Source organism: Vombatus ursinus, unplaced genomic scaffold, assembly GCF_900497805.2.
Source record: "Vombatus ursinus unplaced genomic scaffold, bare-nosed wombat genome assembly UNPS02000582.1, whole genome shotgun sequence".
In the NCBI taxonomy this organism is placed as follows: Eukaryota; Metazoa; Chordata; class Mammalia; order Diprotodontia; family Vombatidae; genus Vombatus; species Vombatus ursinus.
In genome coordinates this window covers 8569181-8581495 of record NW_020940360.1, presented here as the reverse complement: position 1 = coordinate 8581495, position 12315 = coordinate 8569181, and the positions used below count along the sequence as shown (strand labels likewise).

Sequence of the window (12315 nt, the reverse complement as noted above, 5' to 3'; positions counted from 1 at the left end):
TTTTCTATCAAGTTTAAGTTTATGTAAGCATTAAATATTGAAAAGGTCAAAGTATGTGTGATTTGCTTCATCGTATTGTAGTTAGCAAGAACAATTGCATATCATTATTCTGTTTTGATTTTTTATTTTAGTGGAGTATTATATCTATATTTTATGTTGCTGTATGAACAAAATATCACAAGGTTAGCTCTGGCCTTCTGAATGTTAGCCTTTAAATTGATATTTTGAAGTTGTTATGTATATCATAAATATTTACTAGTATTTTTTATTGTCATGGTTTTTATTTTTAGGTATCTTATAACTTTGCTGTATAACGTATCCTGTGCAATTTTTAGCTTCTAAGATTTTAAGAATTATGATCTGACTTTAAGATTTCAAATCATGATAGTCATACTTATAGGTGACTTGTTTTTTAAATTATTTGCCTTTTATTACATATCATTTAATCAAATTATAAAGTAATACTGTTGTTCGCTTTCTGTTTAATGTATTTTTGCTTATTCAGGAGCACCCAGAAAAGAGGAGAATCATTTGGAATTAGCAAAATAGGCAGCAAAATCAAAGGAGTATTCAAAAGTACTACAATGGAGGGAGCTATGCTGCCTAATTATGGTTTAACTGAAGGCGAGGATGATTTTGTGAGTAAATTTTCTGGAATTGATGAACGTGCATCTGATTGTTTTTGTTTTTGTTTTTGGTGAGGCAATTGGGATTAAGTGACTTGCCCAGGGTCACACAGCTAGTAAGTGTTATGTGTCTGAGGCCAGATTTGAACTCAGGTCCTCCTGACTCCAGGGCCGGTGCTCTATCCACTGCGCCACCTAGCTGCTTCAGTGCATCTGATTTTTCATTTGCTGCAGTAGATAAATCTAGATCTACTACTATTTTACCATTTCTTCTCACCCTTACATCTCTTATTCCATAGTTTTTCTTTAATTAGTAGCATTTTGCTAGTTAATCTTGCTTTACTAACTCTGAATAGCAAGCACAGTGCCATGTCTGTACTAAATGCTCAACAAATGCCTCTTGAGTTGATTTTACTTTTGTTACTAAGGCAGAAAGTTATCTACAATTTTCTAGTTGACAGGGCATTAAGGAACAAACCTCATGGTTAATGTAACTCCAAGAACTTTTTTTTTCTTTCAAGAGGGGGCATTGTTTCCATGATGTTGACATAGTGAAATATATCCTTATTCCAGCATGGTTTAATATACTCCTATTCCAGCTTCAAAAGTAGAAAGCTTGCTGTCTCCGTGTACCTCATTCTGTTTTTAGCAGCCATTTTTCTGAAGTGCAAATAATTTCATCATAAGCCAAATCAGTAAATCTTATTATTTTGAGTTCCATTGCAGAAATATAGAACAATTTTAAATAATAGAATTAAGAATTTAACAATAGAATTAAGTTAATAAGAAACCTCATTCCAGCTGAGAAAAAATCCAGTGTAAATTAATGAAAAGTAAATGTTATAGAGTATTCTTAAAGAACCCCAGTTTTATAATTTATGGTTGCTTGAATTATTGGAAGCAGAAAGTTTCCAAAGAGTCTTCTTTTGACTACCTAAATGACTAATTTGAAATTAGCAACTTCTACTTGCATTCAGAAACATAGTAAAGCCTTTAAAAACAGTTTAATTGCCATTCAATTCAATAAACGTTTATTACATTTGTAGTGTGTACACTCTATTAAACACTGAGAGATACAAAAATAAGTGATATTTCCTGTTTTCAGGGAGTTCACAATAGAATAGGCTAGCATTTCAATTACTGCATTCAGTTCTGCCCTCTGCATTTAATGAAGAATATTACTAATCTGGACATTGTCCAAAGAAGGGTGATTAGAATGGTGAAGAACCTTTGGGGTCATGTTTTACAAGGATCAGTTGAAGCACTTAGGGATTTTTCACTTGGAGGAGGAGAAATGAAGGGAACAGAAAGTCTAGGGTGGCTGTCTTTGTGTTTTTGAAGGGCAGTCGTAGGAAAGAAGAATTAAACTTGTGATAGTTGGCTCAAGAGGGCAGTACCTGCACAATGAGTAGAGTTACATAGGGAGAGAGTTAGGCTCCATGTAAGGAGAACTTCCTGATGATTAAGGATATCCAAAAGTATATTGGTTTCCCTTGAGCAGAGGAGTTCCTTCTTGTTTGTTTGATTGTTTTTTTTAGGCAGTTGGGGTTAAGTGACTTGCCCAGGGTCACACAGCTAGTGTCAAGTGTTTGGTCTGAGGCCGGATTTGAACTCAGGTCCTCCTGACTTCAGGGCCGATGCTCTATCCACTGTGCCACCTGGCCTCCCAGAGGAATTCCTTCTTACTGGATGAGAAGTATCCAGTTGTTGGGGATGTTTTAGAGAGCGTTCTCAGGGATACCATCTCTTGAAAGCCAAAAAAATAAAAAAGTTCTTGGAGTCACATTAATTGTGGAGCTTGTTTTTAGTGCCCTGTTACATATAAAATAATAGGTGTCTTGCCTTAGTAAGTTAATTAAAATCAGTTCAGTAACCATTGAACATCTAGTATATACAAGGCATTGCACTTAGTATTCAGGGTTAGCAAATCAAAATTAGCCAAGAGTGGACTAGATGGTTTCTCAAATCCTTTACAACTCTGAGTGTCTACTTCTCTGGTAGATTAAATAAGACATGCAAACAAATGTAATACAAAAACGGTTTGACTGTCATCACAAAAGAGTTAGGTCTATTCTGCAAGTATTTGTTTCTTCTTAGAACATCCCGTTATTATCAGACTTTTAATCAACTTTTTATGTTCATACAGGACTTCATTTTTTCCTTGCCAGTTAATGTTATGTTTTGAATGAAGTCAACACCTCCACACAACTAACATGTGGCTCATAATGCATTCACATTTCTTGGGGACAAGTTTCAGAAACATAAAAATTAAACTTTTAGTACTTGATATTGGAACTAGGCACACAGTGGTTAGAGCATTGGACCTGTAGTCAGGAAGACCTCAGTTCAGATCCCTTCTTAGACACTTACTAGCAAGTCAGTTAACCTTTGTCTGCTTCAGTTTCTTTTTTTTTTTTTTTTGGGGTGAGGCAAATGGGATTAAATGACTTGCCCAGAGTCACACAGCTAGGGAGTGTTATGTGTCTGAGACTGGATTTGAACTCAGGTCCTCCTGACTCCAGGGCTGGTGCTCTATTCACTGTGCCATCTAGCTGTCCCTGCTTTAGTTTCTTTAGCCTTAAAATAGGTATAACAGCACCTGTCTCCTAGGATTGTTGTAAGGATAGTTTGAAAAGTGCTTTGTGATCCTTAAAGCTCTATATAAATGCTATCTATTGTTATTATTTCCTACTGCCCACTTTAGTAAAACATAAAAAAACCAAATGGGTCACAAAAACCAAGCCCTGACCCTTTAGGAGAAGTTGGAAAAATTGGACATTGTTGGGGAAAAAAAACCCCCCAAACAAACATCATATTGTACCATGCTACTCTTTTCTAGAGTTCAAGAAAGCATCATCCTTCAAGGTTTGTAAATGCCCACCAGCACCAAAGTCAAATTTTTCAGTGTCACAGCTATAAGGAATGTACCTCCAGAGGCATATTAAAAATCTCCTTTTTAGTTCAACTGAAAATATTAAAGAATAGTATTTTCTGTATCCTAAAACTCTTTTTATCTTAAGAAAACATGTAAAAAAAGGTTCCAAACAAAAGTTGAAATAGAAAGAGAAATAGTTCTTGTCTAGTTAAGATCATTGCCTTCCCTGATTCCCTATTGCCCTTTGACCCACTTGAGAGAAGTACTTTCATTTTTAGAAAGTATTACAATATTGAGCTATAGGAGAAAACCTTTGAAGGGATTGGTTAAAGGAAGGAATTGCATAGTTCTGGTTGAAGATTAAGTGACTAATTTTGGTGACTAGAATTCTGGAATGTTAGCCCCCATATTGTATTTTAACATCATTTTTTTGCTTCAAGATTCCTCTAAATATTACCCTAAATTGCTTTGAATTATAAAGGTGTCCAAGGACTTGGGTGGGGGAGGAAATGGAGTATGCCAGTTTGACCATTTCTCCTTCTAAGCTAGAAATGCTTGGATATAGAATAATGTTAATAAAAATTGTTTCTGGTGGACCCATTCCTAAATCACTATGTATCATATTAATATTTTTCTTTGATACTCCAATACTGTACTCTGGTTTTTTGAGGAGTCTTTCATGTACATATTATACCTTTCCTATTAAATTGCAGCCTCTTTGATGGCAGGGGCAGTGTTGTTTTTCATCTTTATATTCTCAGTTGCAGTGTCTTTTACATAGCAAACTCTTAAAGTAAATATTTCTTAAATTTAATCTGTGACATTTCTCATTGCTTACTGTCTTTGGCTGCTATTCATTGCAGTGGCCCTCAAATTACAGAAGAGTACCCTAAAATCTTGACTGCTGGCCAGCAGGGATGCTGGTTATTTTCTTTCTCTTACCAATGGATGATTGTTTAAAAAAAAAAATTAAAATCAATGTTTCCTTCTCATGGCATAGCTGATTAAGGCTTGACTTTACAGTCATTTATTCATTCATTCATTCATTCATTCATTCATTCATTCATTTATTTATTTATTTATTGAGTGAGTGAGGCAGTCGGGGTTAAGTGACTTGCCCAAGGTCACACAGTTAGTACGTGTCAAGTGTTTGGTCTGAGGCCACATTTGAACTCAGGTCCTCCTGACTTCAGGGCTGGTGCTCTATCCACTGCGCCACCTAGCTGCCCCAAGGCTTGACTTGATATAGCACTTCAGTAGTAAAGTTATTTATTTACTATCCTAAATGAGCTTAATTTATTAAAGATTTTAGAGCTAATTTGATAGAATTTAGTTTTTAAAATTTTTTTCTTTTTTTATGAAATTAAGCGCCAGCAGACATCACATTTCAGTATGCAAAGAACAGAAAAGACAGTTGCACATGAAGTTGTGAATTACTATGGCATTTTATGGTACATGCCTAGTGAGTGGTGCAGACTGTAAGTGCTATCAGAATTGACAGGAACAAGTGATTGATCACTTTGGACTGAAGTGGTCAGACATGAATTTATAGAGGCAGTGGAATTTCATACCAGTACATGAAAAACAACCCTTTGAAAATCAGCCATTCTAACTAACAGTAACTCTGGAAGAGAATATATAAAGGAAAAGCAGGAAAGGTAGCTGACTTGTTTCTATCATGTACAGATATTTCAGACTCCATTTGTAAAAAACTTTGCATTTATGTGGAATGATTCTAAGGTTTGTGTTTTTTTTTTTAAACAGACATATCACAACTTACATATTCACTAGTTGACTTTGAGGTTAGTCACCTTGTGAAGCTATACTATTTTTCCAGACATGGTATCATTGCTTAAAACATTTTTGGAATTCTTCTAGATTTACTTTCAGAATCAGCTCATGAATCACCCAAAAAAATTAGTCTCATGTTATAGCCATACTTCATGTTTACCTTCACATTCTTTAGACTTGGCATGACATATCTTTTCGTGGTTTATAAAAATTAAATCCACTTTCCAAGGATTCAGGTTTGCAATGTGAGAGAAAAGTTGAAAGAATTTATTTCAGCCTGAAAGGCAATTCCAAAAGAATAGTACTAAAGTTGCTTGTGCAAGGACAGTGTAATAGGGAAAAGCATGTAGCCTCTCAAGAGAATGACTTTGAAGGAAACAGCACTCATTTCAGTGTATTAATGTCTATGTTTGTTTAAAAAAACAAAACAAAACAGTTTTCTTTGTAGTTGTAAGCTGTAGTTTTAATTGAACCAAGTCATATTAACATCACCTTCATGTTTCATTGTAGATTGAAGAAGGTATCGTCGTATTGGAAGATGACTCTCCAGTAGAGGCTGTTAGCACCCCCAGTACGCCCCGAAATCTTGCTGCATGGAAAATAAGTATCCCATATGTGGACTTTTTTGAGGACCCCTCTTCTGCTGACAGGAAGGAGAAAAAGGAGAGAATTCCTGTATTTTGTATTGACGTTGAGAGGAACGATAGAAGAGCAGGTGGGAGTAAAATTTCTTAAAAGCTAAGTGGAATTGTTCTTCTGTTCAGCTCCTGCCATTTATCAGGCATTAATGAGCATTGTGCCAGTTGTAATAGGTATTGATCCATGTTAAAAAAAAATACAGTAGTGCCTTTAGTTCCAATGCAAAAAAATACAATAGTGTAGAATCTTATTTATCTTCTTTGTCAGTCATTATTTTTTGAGCCCTGAGTCTACTGAATATTATTCTCTTAGCATTTTGTAGGATTGTAGTTAGTCTTCTTTTTTTTTTTTTAAAGGAGCTCATACTTATCATCATCAGTTATTTAGCAAATGTCATACATAGACTCTGTACAGGATTTGATTTGAAAGCCATTCTTACCTGTTTGTAATGTAATGTTGTTTGTAATGTAATTATAATTGACAGGACATAGTCAAATACATATTTTTTTAAAGCTTACCTGTTTTGCTGTGTATTTTCTTTTTGATTATTTCAGGTTTGGTCTGATAGATGCTGAGGGTGAACAGCAACCCTGGACTTGGTCCAAGAATTGGGGTAGTCATTGTAAACAAGAGTACTGCAAAGTCATGCAAGTTTTGGGTAAAGGAGAGCAGGAGGAGAGTAAGGTGGAGATCAGGGAGACTTTCCTTCTAGAGGCATTAAGTTTACCTGGTTTTCTCAAAAGCTGCTGTTGCCAGAAAGTGAAATGTGGAGATCAGGAAGGAAGGGGTACCCAGAGTAACTGAATCTTGCCTTTTGGCAGTAGCCCAAATCCATATTCGTCCTGCACAGTCCTGAAGTACGTATCTGAGGCAGTGCTGCTCAGTTTTGCTGCTGTTGCTGTTCTCCCTCAGCATTTTCTTAAGTGCATGTTCTGAGCCATTGAAAATGCTGCAGCTGATTCCCACTAGGAACATAACTACTTGCTTCTATTTTCTTCAACTTCTGTAGATTGGAATTTAAAGAGGTAGGAGGGATTAGAAAGAGAGACAGGCATTGACAGGCATTGGATTCTGCTCCCTTATATGCATAATACTTAAACTGTGGCTCCCACTACTGCTTACCTTGCTTTTTAGGAAGTTATCTAAAACTTTTTACTCTTTAGTTGTAAATCTTTGCCATTGGAATTTTACATAAGATATAAGAATTTATTTCCCTTAGTAAAAACAATTTTAAATTACTACATTTAATAATCATATCAAATTAATTAAATTATATAACTGTTCACATTATTATTTACACTTTTGATGACTTTAGCACTTTTCAGGTTTTTTATTTTTAAAGAGTAACATAAAAAAGCAATAAAATTTAGACTTTTGAAGAACTAGTATACATTTTAATTTTATTTTTCCAGCAGTATAGCAAGCTTTATTGTTAAACTCATGCTATGGTTCCTATAGATGAAGTTCCAGATAACTGTAACTTTATATTTTAAAAAAAAAAACCCTAACTCTAGGGTTATTCCTAGGTGAAACGTCACTTAAATATATGTATTTAATATCTATAGCAATTTAAATACTTTATAGCAAACTAAAACCGTTAAACTAAATATCTTAGAGATCATAACTGTTCTGGGAACAATAATAATACCTAGCCTTTATACAACACTTTAAGGTTTGCAAAACATTTTCCAAATATCATCTCATTTTATCTTCTCAACTACCTGGGGAGCCTGGGAAATTGGTGCTATTATTATCCCCATTTTATAAATGAGGAAATTAAGGAACGCAGAGGTTAACTGATTTGCTTAGGGTCATACAGATAGTATGCTTCTAAGGCAGGATTTGAACTCCTGATTATAGGTCCAATATGCTGCCTAGTGACCTCCAGTACTACTGATACTTACTTTGTATTCAATGCAGTCATTTTGTTTGGGGGAACACTTTTTAACTTAAATCCAAACCTGTATAATAAGTGTAGCATATAGTATGTTTCTACTATAACAAAATGCCTTGAGAGAAAACGTCATGAACTGAAAAAGCACATTAGATTAGATATCAGAAGACATGTCCTGCCATTAACTCACTTTGTACAAGTCACTTAACTTGAGTGGCTACAGTTTCCTCATCTCTAAAATGAGGTGGTTGGATGTTTATGACCTCAAAGATTCTGATTTGCCACAATATTAATAGGATTCTAAATATTTTGATATTTCGAGAGCCATTAAACTTATGAAATCTCTAAATCATCCCTGTAGAGAGTTACATTTTAAAATCTAAATTATATAATTCCTTAAGGTCTCTTCTAGTGTTGTAATTTTATAATAGAAAATATATGTATTTATAGTATAAAACTCATGAACTGATTGATTAGCTATATCAGTATCTACATTATTTTAAATTCAATTATAATAGAAGGTATATCAATAATAGGGTAAAAAGAATAACTTTATGAAGGATTTGGAGTGCTTTTTCCTGGATCATAATTTGTTGTCTTAAAACCCCTGCTTCTGTTTCACACCTTTTCATGAAGCAGAAAATCATTTTCTTGTTTGATGTTTATATACTTTTCAGTCGGTCATGAAGCTGAGCATTGGTCTGTCTACAGAAGATACCTTGAATTTTATGTTCTTGAATCAAAACTAACAGAATTTCATGGTATGTTTTCCTTTTTTTCATTTCAAGGTCTTTATTTCTATAAGTATCATGATAATTTTGGGGTGTGAGATTTATGACTTTACTCTGCCTTATTTTAAGAAGAAAAAAATGAGATACTGTTGTCAAGCTATATATAAACTTCGTATCACTATGTATAGATATATACACATATATTTCTTATTTTCAGTGAGCATTTTGACAGATATGGCTAGAAATGTTTGATTTAGCTCTTAAATGTCTTACGAATATTTCTGTTGAAAGAAAAATTATATATTTGGATTATAATGTTGGATGTACCTTTTGGGTATGGTACTGACAAATAGACCTAGGAAGAAATTGGCAAAGAAAAACACTTCTTTCTTTTAAAGTTCACATAAGAGTTACGAAAAATCTCCAAAGGAAAGGAAATTGAAAGTCTATGGCAAGGAATTGCTTTGAGTTTTCAACATGCTGTCTTCTACCTTGTTGCGTGGTTCCCTGGGCTTGAAGGATACTATCTTCTCATCTCTGTCATTCAGATTCCTTTCTTTGAGGCTTAGCTCAAGTGCCATCACCTTTCTAGATGGCCTAAACTGAAGTAGTTCTCTCCCTCCTTGTATGTTAATAAAGCTCTTGACTGAGGATTTATAAGGAAAGCTCAAAAGATTTCAAGACCACATCCTACAGCCACCAAATTGGACTGAGCTATTGACCTTCAGGAAGGATCTCCTTTGCTCCTCACAGCCTTGCATTTCTCCCACCAACTGTTCTTCTGGTATGTGGTTGGGAGAGGGAATTTAACCTCTGCTTTTCTTTCTGCTGGGCCAGAAAAAGATTAGTTGGGATCCAGTTTACTCTTACTCTGGGCTTAAATCCCTAAGAGTAGCCTTACTTTGAGTATTTTAGTTTGTTGCTATATTGCTCACTTGATATCAGTAAAATATAATTTATCTTATTTGGAATCTATAGGAAATTTAGTCCACATCATTTCATATTGATCCTCTTCCCTTCACTCATACCATCATCACCCTAGCTCAGGCCCTTATAACCTGTCAAATGGACTCTTGCAGTAACCTCCTAATGGGCCTTCATGCCTTCAGTCTCACCCTTCTTTTATTTTAGCCTTCCTAAAGCTGCTGAAGTGGTTTTCCATATGCAGAGATTTGATCATTCACTCCCCTTTTCAGTAAAGTCCAGCAGTGTACTTGTGCCTATATAAGCTCATCTGGCTTCTAAAACCCTTCAGAACCTATCCATGCTTATCCATGACTTATCTTTCTAGCTTTAATATTCATTACTCTCCTTCCAGTACCTGGTGCAAAACAGATACTTAGTAAATGCTTGTTGATTAATTTCTGCTTTACAGTCTAGCCAAACTGGCCTTCTTGCTGATCCCCACATTTCATCTCCCATCTCTTTGTCTTTTCAGTGGTTATCTTTCATGCCTGTGCTACACCAGATATCTCTTTGTATATCTCCCCTTGCACAGAGTATGTCAATATTGCACTCATTCTCTGGGTTTGGCTCATTCCTTCTAACCTGCTTTTAAACCAGCTGTCCCCAGACTGGCATCACAGGATTACATTTCCATTTTCTCCTAGAGATTTCCTTGGTGAGGGGAAATATATTCTCCCTACACACTACTCTAGTTCTTGAGTCTTCATCCAAAGCGTTTTCTACCTGCAACCGGACATTCACAACGCAACACTTCTGCACGGTGTGATATTGATACAACCAGAGCCACTCTTTTTATATCTCATTGGCTCATTTTCTCACCACAGCAGCTTTTCCAAACGTTTTCATCTCTCTTCAAACCTCCCATGACTTCCCCTTCTCCCTCACCCACCCTCATTGGAGAATCTTGTAAAATTGAAGCCATTTGCTGAGAGCCCCTCTTTTCCCTTTCTTCTAACATCTCATATTACTTAGAAGCCTTCTGCCACTATTACTGTCTTCACCCTTTTCTCACATGAAAAGGTGATCCTACTCTTTGCCAAGGCAAAACTCTTTACATAGGCAAGTGATTCATTTCATCTTCTCTTCTCCAGCAGATTACGTACTTTTATCTTCCCCACTCATTTATCCTTCATTCTCTCCCTGTGTATATATATTGGCTATTTTCTTACTACCTACACACATGCTCCTGTATTCCCCTTCCTCAAAAAGCCCTCAGTTGATCCATCCATGCTCACTAGTCCCATATCTCTTCTCCCATTTGTGGTGAAGCTCCTTGAGAAGGTTGTCCACAATATGTACCTTCACTTCCTTTACTTTCACTCTCCTCTTAGCTGTCTTGAGTATGGCTTGTAACTCATCATTCAGCTGAAATTACTGTCTCCGAAGTTACCAATGATCTCTTAATTACTAAATCTAATGGTCTTTTTGTTTTTGTTTTTGTTTTTGTTTTTCAGTGAGGCAGTTAGGGTTAAGTGACTTGCCCAGGGTCACACAGCTAGCAAGTGTCAGGTGTCTGAGTCTGGATTTGAACTCAGGTCCTCCTGACTCTAAGGCTCTATTCACTGTGCCACCTAGCTACCCCTAATGGTCTTTTTTCTATCTTCATTCTTCTTGATTTCTTAGCAGCCTTTTACACTATTGATCACTCTTTTCTCTTTGAAACTCTCTTCTCTAGGATTTCATGACACAATTTTGGATCACCTTCTACCTAACTACTTCTTAGTCTCCTGTGAAGATAGGTGGTACATTGGTTAGAGTACTGAGTCAGGAAGACCTGAGTTCAAATCTGGCCTCAGACACATACCAGTTGTGTGATCCTTGGTAAATCACTTGACCTCTGTCTGCCTCAGTTTCCTTTGCTGAAAGGGGAGGTGAAGTAATAGTGGTCCTTAACTCTCAGGGATTAGCTCAGGATCAAATGAGCTAATTACTATTTGCAAAATATTTAGCACAATGTTTGGCACCTAACAGGTGCCTCTAATTAGTGCTTATTTCCTTTCTTTCCTTCTTTTTTCTTTGCTAAATTTTTATCCAGGTCATACTCACTAACTGTGGGCATATGACAGGGTTGTCTTCTCTATCTGTATTATTTTACTTAGTGATCTCATCAGTTTCCATAGATTCAGTCATTTTCTCTGTGCTAATGATTCTCACATGTACTTATACACCCCTAACCTGTCTGTTAACCTCCAGAATTGCATCTCCAACTGTCCTTTGGACATCTGTAACTGGATGTTAGAGATGGATGTCTTAAATTAACCGTGTCCAAAACTGAACTTATCATCTCCCCTTACACTGTCTCCTTTACTTAACTTCCTGTTACTTCAAGGGTACCACCATTCTCCCAGTCTCCCAGGCTTACAACTTGAGTGTTATCCTTGAGTCCTCACTCTTTTATCCACCTCTCCACCCAATATTCAATATTTTGCCAAGTCCTATCAGTATTACCAATTTCTCGTGTATGCTGCCTTCTCTCTTCTGACACTGTAACCACACCTCACTCCTGGACTACTGCAGTGGTTTGCTAGTTGGTCTATCTGCTGTAAGTCTCTCTCTCTCCTCAAATCCATCTTATAATAAGTTGTCAAATTGATCTTCCTAAAGTGAAAGTCTGAACATATTACCTTTCTATTCAGGAAATTCCAGTGACTCCTAATCAGCTCCTGAATCAAATAAAAAATTCAAAGCCCTTTACAACCTGGCCACCTCTAACCTTTCTAGTCTTCTTACACCTTATACCTCCCCTTGTATTCTTTCATCAAGTGACAGTAACCTCCTTCCTGTTCCTTGAAC

At 36.0% G+C, this 12315-nt stretch overlaps 1 protein-coding gene across 5 annotated transcripts in view; it reads left to right on the top strand.

Moving 5' to 3' along the window:
- SNX14 (sorting nexin 14) overlaps positions 1–12315 on the top strand; it is a 105467-nt gene that overhangs the window by 57377 nt on the left and 35775 nt on the right. For all 5 annotated transcript variants that reach the window (XM_027854859.1, XM_027854846.1, XM_027854876.1 and 2 more), the window contains 3 exons: positions 506–638; positions 5803–6007; positions 8503–8586. In XM_027854859.1, the coding sequence (XP_027710660.1) occupies positions 506–638; positions 5803–6007; positions 8503–8586 (422 nt within the window). The remainder of the gene's footprint in view (positions 1–505; positions 639–5802; positions 6008–8502; positions 8587–12315) is intronic.